This window comes from Heloderma suspectum, chromosome 3, assembly GCF_057233095.1.
Source record: "Heloderma suspectum isolate Gila_16-S chromosome 3, 16-S_ref, whole genome shotgun sequence".
Classification (NCBI taxonomy): Eukaryota; Metazoa; Chordata; class Lepidosauria; order Squamata; family Helodermatidae; genus Heloderma; species Heloderma suspectum.
In genome coordinates, this window is record NC_139460.1 from 88,115,297 (window position 1) to 88,127,337 (window position 12,041).

General features: G+C 39.9%; 1 protein-coding gene across 2 annotated transcripts in view; it reads right to left on the reverse strand.

Annotated features, from left to right (window-relative positions):
- The window catches only part of HLCS (holocarboxylase synthetase), a 164,994-nt gene that overhangs the window by 10,202 nt on the left and 142,751 nt on the right, over positions 1-12,041 (reverse strand). For both annotated transcript variants that reach the window (XM_084843708.1, XM_084843709.1), the window contains exons 8-10: positions 8,542-8,702; positions 3,132-3,246; positions 707-920 (exon numbers count right to left, since the gene is read on the reverse strand). In XM_084843708.1, the coding sequence (XP_084699834.1) occupies positions 707-920; positions 3,132-3,246; positions 8,542-8,702 (490 nt within the window). The remainder of the gene's footprint in view (positions 1-706; positions 921-3,131; positions 3,247-8,541; positions 8,703-12,041) is intronic.

Here is a 12,041-nt window from a genome sequence, read left to right on the forward strand (position 1 = left end):
GAAGAATTGATGCTTTTGAACTGTGGTACTGGAGAAGACTCTTACGAGTCTCCTGGACTGCAAGGAGGTCAAACTAGTCCATACTAAAGGAAATCAACCCTGAGTGCACATTGGAAGGACAGATAGTGAAGCTGAAGCTCAAATATTTTGGCCACTTAATGCAAAGAGAAAACTCTCTGGAAAAGACCCTGATGCTGGGAAAGACTGAAGGCAAAAGGAGAAGGGGATGGCAAAGGATGAGATGGCTAGATAGCATCACTGATGCAATGAATATGGACTTGAGCACACTCCGGGAGAGAGCGCAGGACAGGAAGGCCTGGCGTACTATGGTCCATGGGGTCACGAAGAGTCGGACACGACTGAACGACTGAACAACAATCTGTTTCCTCTCTAGAACATTGCAACACTCATGGTTAATTCATAATCTGGTTTTAGCACTTTATCTTAATTTACTAGGTTGAAATGTAGCTTTATGAAGCAACCCAAATATTCTGATATATTTTAATATATACATAATGAACTAAAAGATTCAGTTAAATCTACCTAAACATACTATAGTACATATTGAAAAAGCTTTCCATGTCAAACATAAAGCCTGGTCAGTCACAATTGCTTTAAGAGACTTATGTAACATCTTTCTTGATGGGTTTATTTCAGTTTCCAAATACGACAACATTAAGAATATTAAAAGGACAAATTTCCTTACCTGTGTACCCAGTACTTATAGTACATGGGAAGAATTCCATTAGGTCCTTTCTCTTGAAAGATATTGATCAGATTTTCCAGCACAGTCACACTTCTTGCAATCAGGCAGTCGGCATTTAAGGGCTTTAATTTTGTATTCTTTGTCTTATTGTGCTCCATAATGAGATCATTGATGCATATAGTAGGGTTGCTGTTATTCACGTTAAATCCACAGCCTGAGGGGAGTGGGGGGGAAGTAATCAGAAAGGTGGTGTAGGAAATTTTTTGTTTCTCTGCAAAAGTCTCTCTCTTCTCATTGTAATACAAAACCATTCATCTAGACAGCTGTGAAAATCCTTGTACAGGTTTCCAGAAGGTATTTGGTTTTCAGTAATGATGAAAGATGACACAAGCTCATATAAACTCAAATCCATCTCCTCTGCTAAAGACAAGACAGGCCAGCTGACGTTTATGACAGAACTAGCCTGCCCCGCCCCCCACAAAAGCCAGTTCAAACAGTTCCATGATACGCCACATCCAGATATACAAGCTTCATTTAAAAACAAGGACATTTTTGTGCAGTAAAACTGCTCAAAGTAGTAGAAATTCTCCAGCTGTTATGTGGCAAGAACTTCTCTGTCTGTAGATAGTGGATGCTCCGTTCTAATCCAGTCAGTTTTTATGGGTATAGAAGTTTTGAAATAGATACACTGCTCTCCCACCTGCAAGGACTGCCACATTAAATTTCAATGAAGGAAGCAAACCTGCAACCACGTTCTTTGGTCCCTATGTGTAGATGCGCTTCTTATGTTGAAATAAATGGGCAAACAACAGTTGTGTACATAGACAGGCTCTGGATACAGGCAAGGTAGTTTTAATCCAAGAAAACCAATTGTGGCTATGAAATGCTGCTGTTTTCCACAATTCTAAAAACAGAAGCCTTCCCCTTAGCTCAGAGGCAGCAACTGGCTTCTTACAGAAAAGCCTAGAGGATTCCACATTCAAGTTAACGTTCAGATTTGTAAGGCTCTCTTGCCAGACTTTCTTTGAAGCCTTATTTCTCGCCCAGCTCTGTAGCAGGGGATAATATTATTGGCAGAAAGCCACCGTATTTAAATACAGCTCTCAGGACTTTCTTGATCAGGTCTCTTGAACATGGCTCTGCAAAATGTACACCCAAATCTTGTACTACCTGTTTATTTCCCCCCCCCTTTCCGAGCAATGTAGGTTTTCCGCTCCCTATGGAGGTGATGGCAGACCCAGACATGTCAAGTGTACTCGTGGTTAGACTCCCTGCTTGTCCATCAATCATTACTCTAATAATTTAGTACTAACAAGCCTATTAAATATGGAATTAATTACTTGGTAGTGTTCATAAATTAACTTAAGGAGGATTAGTTTCCCTTGACATTAAGAAGGGTGGAGTGAAGATTCTAATCCATGTTAGTTATTGTAAGAACATTCTCTGTTATCAAAACCCACAGATTAAACACAGGATGTTGGGGATGCTCCTATAAACAGGCCTTGAAGTAAATATAATATTCCCAACAGTGTGAAGAATTTATCTAAAGGCAATTAATACACAGAAGTGATCTTGAGTATGTACCAGGCCACACGAAGAGGTGAATTTAATCCATATTTATGGTTGTCAGAACAAAATTGAGGGTGCTAGTTTTTCCACATTTGTTTTATGGGCTGGGTGGGTGTAAGTGTAATTTTGGGATTGGTGTTGTTGCAGATAGGCTTTTTTTTTAACCAAAATATTTAAAGAACTATCCACTGCAGGGTGAAAACTGTGAAAGGCACTGATTCCAAAGTCTCTCCATTTGGATATGTAAATGGCACTGACCTAAAAAGATTTTCCAGCTCCAAAGGAGATCCCCAAGGTTTAAGATCAGGAGGTGCTAACACACACACAGAGCTTCAAAATATACGTGTGTGTTTACTGAAATAAATGGTAGAGATGCTGGCCATGGCAGTCAAAATAAGGTAGTCCTGAACAAGAGGAAGGGATGTTCAGATGATATACTGAATGATTACCAATATGCTGTTAACTTAAAACAAGGGAGGATTTTCTAGCTATAAAGTCAAAATGCTAGCAAAGAGATTAGTGATCCAGAGAGGACCAAAATGCTTCACGGCCTAGGGTAAGGACTATTTTGTTAAGGAACTTCTGTTCTGCTAAGGAACCTCTGAGACTGAGGGGCATTTTATTGGTTTCCCCTGTTGGGAACTTAAGCTCTCTCTTCTCTCATTAGTTTGAAAAATCAGTGAACTCTCCTGCAAGTTGTGGGTTGGGGAGGCAGACAGCATTCCAGGTGCACGTCCATTAGGGGCTTCATGGATCATGACCAGATTGTTTATTTTGCCAGATTTATAGTGTCAATAATGGCAAAAGTAGCTTTAAACAAACAAACAAAAATATTTGAAATCATGTATGTTCTTACCAATAAGTACGTGAAAAGTATCTCCTGTTAGTGTGGAGTTCACTAAAATGCCTCCAAGCTTCATAAGGTCACTGTAGTAAATATCATTTGGCCATTTCACCCGGAGGTCAATATCCTAGGAAAACAAACATGCATATTGGTAGCTCTATATTATTGCATCCTAAAAGTCTACAGCAGCACAGGGCTCATCTACTGTCGAGCATTTTCAGTTCTTCATATACTTTTCCTGATTGAGAATAAACGTTAGTGAAGGTTGTTCACATTTTTGGTTTCTTGATGTTTTCTAAAAAAATCAAGAGGGGCAAAAATACATCACAAATTTAGATAAACATAGCACAGATCAGATGTACTTCCAAATATGTCTGGCTTATTTAATACTTGATATTGTGTTGCAATGTTTGATTTTGCCTATTGTGTAATTAATCTGCAATGTTATGTTAGTATCAGTGAAACGAGTTGTTTATGATTGTAATGTAGTCCTATTATAATGATATATTGGTATGCTTTCTTGTTGTTGTATTGCTGTTTTGTTAGCTGCTTTGGGAACTTTTTGTGGAAAAGTGGCATATAAATTAAATGATGATAAATGATGACGATGATGATTTTATACATTAGTTTTAATGTTGATTTTCTTAACCTCCCTGAGGGGCACAGCCCAAGAGGTGGGGTATAAATATTTAAAACAAAGAAAATACATAAATTATATATAGCTAACATTTTAAGTGCAGCTGTTGGATATATAGAAGTGATTACATTGTATAGCAATGGCACAGCTATATTGAGTGGAAGCATTCCTCTTTTGATCCAGGTCTGTATCAAAGGGTTATGGTTTCTAGACTAAGCTAGAATTTTGAATCTGGCCAGCCTCACAGATAGTTATGCAAATATTCATGGCAACTGGACACACTGGTGAAAGAGATTCCAATTTAACTGTCTTTTCTTCAGGCTAACATTTTCAGTGTTCATCTACATATTGACTGAACTATTGATAGCAACAGGAAATTTTCAAACAAATGCTTGTGATTGGCTATATCCTTTGTGGGATCTGCCATCAAAGACCCCATTATCTTCACAGATGGTTTTGATTGACCAGGAATGGGGGGATGCTCAGTTGCATGTTTACCAAGTCACCATTTCCTTTCTATGGATGCAAGCTAAGGAGGGGCTGTGGCTCACTGGTAGAGCACCTGCTTTGCATGCAAGGAAGTCCCACATTCAATCCCTGGCATCTCCAGGTCAAGCTGGAATATTTCCTGCCTGAAACCCTGGAAAGCCACTGCCCAGTCAATGTTGACAATACTGGGCTAGATGGACTAATGGTCCAACTCAGTAGTAGGTAGCTTCCTAAGCTGTGTGTCCAAATCATTATGCTTCTAGAAAGACATGCAACCTTCTTAGCTAGATACTTTTTATCCTTAAGTACTTTCCTCTGGCTTATGAATGTTAACATCTTAAGTCAGTATATGTTTATTTTTATATGCCTACATTTATGTTTTATTTTTCTTAAACCTTAGCTTAACAGGTTTTTGTTTATTTGTTTTACTTCTGAGTCATTCAGAAGGTTTGAAACTGACAAAATACTACTACTTGTACAAATATTATTCTTGATTTAATGCAGAGTTCTGAACACTGAATTACACCAGCTTTATTAAACTGTAATTCCATAGTAACTAGAGTGGATGGATTTCTCCTGTTCCATTTTGTCATTCTGTCAAGGGGTGGCTCTGTCCTGCATTATGGTTTACCTGTCCTACTAATTTTACATGGATAATTTCTATAATCAGAGTGCAGTTCTGTGCATATTTACTAGGATGTTAAGTCCCACTGTGTTCAATGGGGCTTCTTCTATTGCAGCGCATAAGTGTGCACAGAACTACAACCATAATTTCTGAAATCACACATGCACCGTATGCTCTTCCCATCCCTTTCTTTTTCTTTCATTTGTATGAACTTTTTCAATTTAGATAAGCTGTGCACACAAGCAATTGTTCACAGTAAAGCACCATTCAATTGATGGGGAGGGAGGGGTTCTTTTCCAAGATGTGATCGTGCCCAGGATTACATCAACCTTCTTACAGAAAGGTCCTCTCTTATTAGTTCACAGGTTAGTGTGGATCCTACCATATGGTTGAATCCAAAGATTGTGAGCAAAAAGAAAACAGCCACTAGTGCTGTTCTGTAGAAGCTTGCAGAAAGAGTTCATGCAATGTTAATGCAATGTTAATACAGGTGGGTTGCATAGCAGTTCTTATGCTTCTGCTTGTGCAAGAGGTTGCACAGGTGGAAAAACATTGTTGGATTTAGTTTCACTCCTGTGATACTCAAGTGCAGGGGTGGGAAATCTTTTTCACCTCAAGGGCTGAATTGGTTACAGGCAAACTTGTGGCCCTATGACGTGATTGCCCCCTACACACACATTTTTAAAGCCATGATAGTAGTGGCTGAGGGATGATTTCTCAAGGGGAAGATTAGCCCCTTGCTCCCTGGCAGCCACCCCCCATGACCCCTTTGCTGCAATTAGACTTGAAAAAAGCCTCTCTTGTAACCAAGGGTGGCTTTGAAAAAGCTTTAATAAAGTGTGGGTGGGTAGCAGGCAAACTGCCTTATCTCTGATCGGTGATCGTGATCACAGATGGGGCAGGGGAAGCTAGTGGACTGGATGGGGACTTCCTGCTGGTCGTGTTAGGCCCACGGGTTCCCCATCCCTGCTCTACTGCATGGTCTAAAACAATTCTTCTGTGAGCTGAAGACACCCCCTGCATAATGTTCCCCATTTATATAAAGGCTCAGCACCAGTTTTTGTTTTCTGAAAAAATGCTTATGAGCAAATCACACTTTTTTCTTATAAAAATCTAAGACTGTTCCAGATGGGAAAAGAAGTGGCTTAATTGTGAAATGTGTGGCACCTGATTTAAAGACTCACCAGCTTCCTTGTACTCATTTAGTTCCCCATTCTAAGCCTTCTCCAGCTTGCTAATGCTCAGCTAGTAGAGGAGAATGGAAACATATTTAGCCAATTTCTCTCTTTTTGATCTATTATTGAAAAAAAAGCTTAGAAGAATAAAGTTGGAGCGCCATTCACTAGCTCTGGAGCTCTAGTCAAATGCGTTATATTAAGACATTGTCTTTTACACTTGAGGTTATAAATTCTAATCTGACAGCATATCATTTTCTTTTTTCAATTCTGACTCTGTCCACAGTTAATATACTTAATAAAATATATATTCAATACACGTTGCTTGGCCAAATTATTATTTTTAATGGAAATTACTGGAGAAACATAAAACTTGTAGGCAGCAAGGCTGGGGCTCAGAGCAATGTATATGCTATGTTTAAATTTTCTTTAAGAAAATATTATTAATAATAAGAATTAGTATTGCAAACAATTTTTCTTAATACCCTTAATACTCATGGAATTGAAAAAAGGAAGACACACTTTAGAATCAGAATCTATAATTTATTATCTTAAAACTGCTAAATCTAAGTCGGGATGGGGTTGGGGGTTCAGAGGAAGAAAAGTTCAGAACAAACATCCCCTCTAACAGTGAACTCAGGTGGTGAGCTCTGACAGAAATGGGGCCACAGTGAAACAAGACAGAGATATAAGCATGCTCAGGGAAACCCCCAATGTTTTAATTTTTGTGACCCGCCCAGAGAGCTTCAGCTATTGGGTGGTATAGAAATGTAAATAAATAAATAGATGTTTGCAGTAGTACAACTCTGTATTAAAAATTCTAAGGAAGCAACCCGCAAAAACTAGCCCAGTGAAGACTGGGCATGCTCAGTAGCCAGCGAATGTTGAGTATCAGTTGGAAAAGTAAAATGGAGAACTGGGACGGAAGGGCAGTAGAATGTGCTGCTTGAGCTCCTTACAATTTATGGTATCCTGGAGGATGGCTTAGCTGGCTGGAGCGCTGAACAGAGGCACCTCCTCCTAGGGAGGTGAGGAGGATACACTGCAGTCCCACTTGCGCTTACAGCAATTTCCTCTTTCCACCGGGCTATAAAGGGATGGTTAGTGGCAGTTGCTATGAGTGTGTTGCTGTTGTGATAGCTGGCTTTTACTCTTGTTCTTCAGTATTAGAAGTCAAGCAGAGCAGCTGTGAACATGGCAAGTGTGACATGACAAGCATAACCTCTGATAGCCTCAGAGCAGCAAAAACAGTTTTGCCACCACACAAACATTATTCAGGCCATTGATAAACTCATTCATCCTCATAACAATCTGGGTTAGCATGAAGGTCAGCATTATCATTCCTATTTTACAGAAAGGGAATTGGGGCTATAAGACTTCCAGTTAACAGTTGCTGCATTATTTGAAATCACATCAAGTGAACTACTCAGTCCGGTTTTGTCTGAAAAGTTGTGGCCCATATCAAAGCAGGGAAGGGAAGGGAAGGCAGAAAAACATACAACAGGCTTTGAAATGGAAGGTTCACTATTCATTTACATTGCTGGTATCCAACTAACATTAACAGAATTAGATTTGTATAGTAAGTGATTGAAACATCCCCTTCTCTTTTGGGGGACTCCTACATTAAACAGTTAATGCTCTAAACCACAGAGAACTATATTTTACTTCAAATTCCACTGTGAAATATTTTTTACAGTCAAGTTATGAAGTCCTGAAGTTGGGAAGTGTTAATAGAAGACAAACCTTAAACTATATGAAAGGCTACTGGATATCACTCTAATTAAATTCATGTGCAAATGTGAGCAAGTAACTCGTTTTGTATAATATAGGAAACATATGTTTTCATTAACTACTCCTGTAAAATACCAATGTTTTACAGTTTGCCAGTATTAAGAATTGGTTACATTCAAAGGAAATGAATGAGGTGCTAAAGAAGATTGGTTTGTAATTTGAGCACTGATGACAGGACACTTGATTCTCTCCTGAGAGGATATGGCTAGCCTCTTGCTTCAGAGTTTGGAGCAAACATTTTCAACATTAAACAAGATGTGGAAAAAGAAACTGTAAAAAAAGGGGGGATGGAGTGGCCAGTGAAATCGCTCCAACAATAACCTAAAAAGCAATTGTCAATTTTATTATTTTTTTCTTCTTTTCAGTTTCCCTCATCAGTTTTATAACCAAAATAAAATAGGTCCAGGAGTTAGACTAAAAGGCAAATCCATCTTCATTACAGGCTCAGTTACAATGCACATTAACTCAAAATGGGTTGATAGCCTCAATTTACTCAATAATGTGTTTTGCTTTGTTTTACTATTGGAACATGAACCTTACAGATGAAGAGATACAAATAAACCTGGAGGAAAAATAAATGAAATTCCCATAGTGAGCGATGTGATGCTAAGGAAGTATGTCAATTATATACTCCACTCCAGTCATTTTAGGTCAAAATAAGTTCAAAAATAAAGAAACATGAACAGAAACATGAAAATGCAATACCTGGTATCCAGGTATGGATCTAACAGACTCCACGACTGCTAGAGAAACCAGATGCTGAATAAATGGAATCCTTTGTCCCAGTTGGGAAGATAAGGGAATTGTGATATGTAGAGTATATAAAGCAGCTCCCATGGGACTCAGCCAGGTATTCCCGCCACGACCTTAAAAAAGGAGCACATATTAACAACTGTTTACATGTGAATTATATCTTTCAGATGGAAAGGTTTCACCAGATAGTTGGGAAAACCTTCTCAAAGGTTTTAAAGGAGTTCTATGAAATGTTATAAGTTCTCACATTGTTTCATTTTTCCTTTAGAGAATAGTATCTATACCAACTTCACAAGTAAAAAATCACAATCAGAAATGTACTTGTTTATACCATAGGTTGCAGTAATAAGAAAACGTACATCAGTCACTGCACTACCAACCTGATAGAGTATGTGTACTCTGGCCAGAAGACAGATCAAGAACAAATACAGTTACGACCTGGTCAACAGATTTGATCTATATTTAAATACTTTATTCCAGAGAATCATTTTTACAATTTATTATATCCCATTAGTTTTGAATGCTACTATAACAAGAACAGCTTTATGTTATATCTTTCATAACTAACAAGAAAAAGCAAAACTGTAATAAAAGGGACTCAAAAAAAGATACCAAGAATAAGAAACTAACAACATATTTCAAAAGGAAGAACATAAGGGACACTGCAGTAAGCAATGCAACACACTTCCCCAACCAGAGCTTGTGTTCTATATATATGAAGTCTCTAATTATAAAGATCATTATTCACATCATGACCACATTATGGAGAGCACTAACTGAAAATAAAGGGTTGTAAATGCCTTCCTAAGGGTTCCATTTATCAGGTCTTGTATACAATTTTCCAAGTCATAACCAGCTTGGAAAAGCACATCTAAGGAGGGTAATCTGAATACACATTAAAGCCACATTTTGCTATCCAACCACATCTTGAATTATTGGCTTGATTTCTGGTTTAGTGACACGAGAGAAATCATTTTTTTCTATTTCACATGTTGCCTGAAAAACATTTTTCTTTGTAGAACAGGCAGAAGAGCAAATAGTAGCTACATAGATTTCTTCTAGACATTTTGGCAGTAATCTGATGATGAATTTAGTTTTGGAGAAGTGCCGCAGGCCAAATATACTGTCACTTCTGCATTCAGTTGGTGGTATTTCTTTGTCATAGGAGCTTTCACATCTGATGGGGAAAATACATATTGCTTCTCTGAAAAAACTTGTATGAAAAATGCAATTGCATTTAACACAGAATGAAAAGCGCTTACTAAAAACTTGGGATGTTTTCACACTATGGATCTACAGCTCTTTTGGCTACTCAAAAGGACAGATTGCTTACCTGTAACTGTGGTTCTTCGAGTGGTCATCGTGAGTTATGCACTTGTGCAGAACAGTCATTTGGAACAGCCTAGAGCTGAACAGTGTTTAGGTGTGAGTTCCATCTACCTCCTCTGAGCATGCTCCAGGTGTGGCTCCCACCTGCCTCTCAGTTCTGAGTCTGCCGCAGTGGAGGAATAAAAGAAGGCGAGGCATCAAAGCAGGGAGGAGGGTGAGTTGTGTGAGTTCACAGATGACCATTCAAAGAACCACAGGAGGGGTAACTTGGAACTTGATGGAGCAGCTCTGCAAGATGATGGAAAGTACCCACATATCTGTGGTGATGGATTCCCAGGCAGCAAGGAAAGGTCTCAGTCTGTTGGGTGAGAGAGGGCCAGTGATCGGAGCCCTCTGTAAGAGTCAAAGGTGATGTTTGCATTGGTTGAGGTGTTTGCCTGGTGTAAATTGTCCTGAAAGGATCACCTGGACTGAAAGGAGGTGTATGAGCTAGGTATAGAGGGTCTGTTCAAAGACGTATTGGTTTGGCATCAAGTTGGCCATTGGCGTTGCCAGTATGGAGATAGACAGTTCGTGGAGGCTGAAGAGGATTGAGATCCCATTCCCATCTTTCATGTTTTCATTTTATAGACATGGTCCAAAGTCTCATTTGGAGATGCACTATAAAGAGGCCTTTGCCATCAAATGGGAGGTGCTCCAGTCTTGGACTGGGTGCGTGGTGAAGCTCTGCCTTACGAAGCCAGGCATGGGAGTGTAAAGATATGCTGGCTGTCATGGACATGGAGTTGTCATAGGCCATGTGGCGAACTCTGTTGATTTGTTGTCTAGCACGCCTATGAGCGTTGCCCTGAAAAATCCTATCCAGGTTTTTCATGTCCTTCAGGATGCAGTCAAAGAAGGTTGCCACTTTCTCCTACAAAACCTGTTGGTAGGCTGCCATGCAAGTCTTGTAGCTGGCTACTTACAGTGCTAGCACCATGGTAGGGTAGATTCTGTGCCCCATGGAGTCTAATATGGAGCCCCTTTGAGACAGTGGGGGCAGTGAGGTTTTTGTTTAGTTTTGGACTGGGATGCTTCCACAATTATGGAATTAGGAGTGGGATGCTTAAAGAGAAAGGAGAAGTCTTATTCTGGAGCCCTGTATAGGCTTTCTATGTTTCTAGATGTAGGAGAGACATGATATGCAAGAGTGTTGGAAGCATTGCAACGGTTACTGGGGGAGCCAAATTTGGTTATAGATTCTTAAAAACCAGGTCAGTGACCACAACTAGTGGGGCTTTGATCTGTAGCCCTAAGGATTTTGCCATTCACAGAATTTGTTCTGCATATGACCTGATATTGCCTGAGAGAGAGAGGGTTTTGATCTCCCACAATAGCATCCCGTGAGAAGGTCAAAGCCATTACAGATGACTGAGAAGATGAGTCAGAGCAATAGTCATCCTGTCCTGAAGTGCAATCTGTGGAATGTGGGCTGGCAGTTGTTTCTGGTTTTGTAACCGGTGGTGTCTTAGTTTGCAGAGCAGTTTGCAGAGTAGGCAGTACACGGGTAGGAGGTGCCTCCAATTGTCCCACATGATGAGGACAGCGAGAGTGATGATGGTGAAGGTGGTAACGATGGGTAAACGATGTGCATATAGTCACGATACTGCCATGAGGAAGAATGGTGTTATCATGGCAGAGAAGAGTCCTCATAGAAGTAAAGACCTACTGAAGTATGGGCACCTACGGCCATCCCAAGACATCATAATGATACTGGAGAAAATGTCCTGAAGAAGCCAAAGAACCTGGTGACATCTCTTGGTATCTAGGGGATCTGTCCCTACGTGGGGAACAGTCCCAAGGAGAAGGCTGTTACAGTTCCAGGGAGAAATGCTCCCTGGACTCACCCTCTGATACACTGAACATGGTCAGGAGAATCGTAATCCTGTGGGATTTGCAGCTTTTCCAGAACTGGAGTTGGTGCCTGGAGTGGAAACTGTGACACCACTGGTACCTAGGGTATTTGTCTTGGTGCAGGCATAGACGTTGGCTCGTCATCCGACATGACCCTGCGGGTAGTTTTTTTCTTTTTGTTCTTCGGAGCCGGCACCTGGGGATTAGCGGGGTGCTTGTTTCAGGACTTG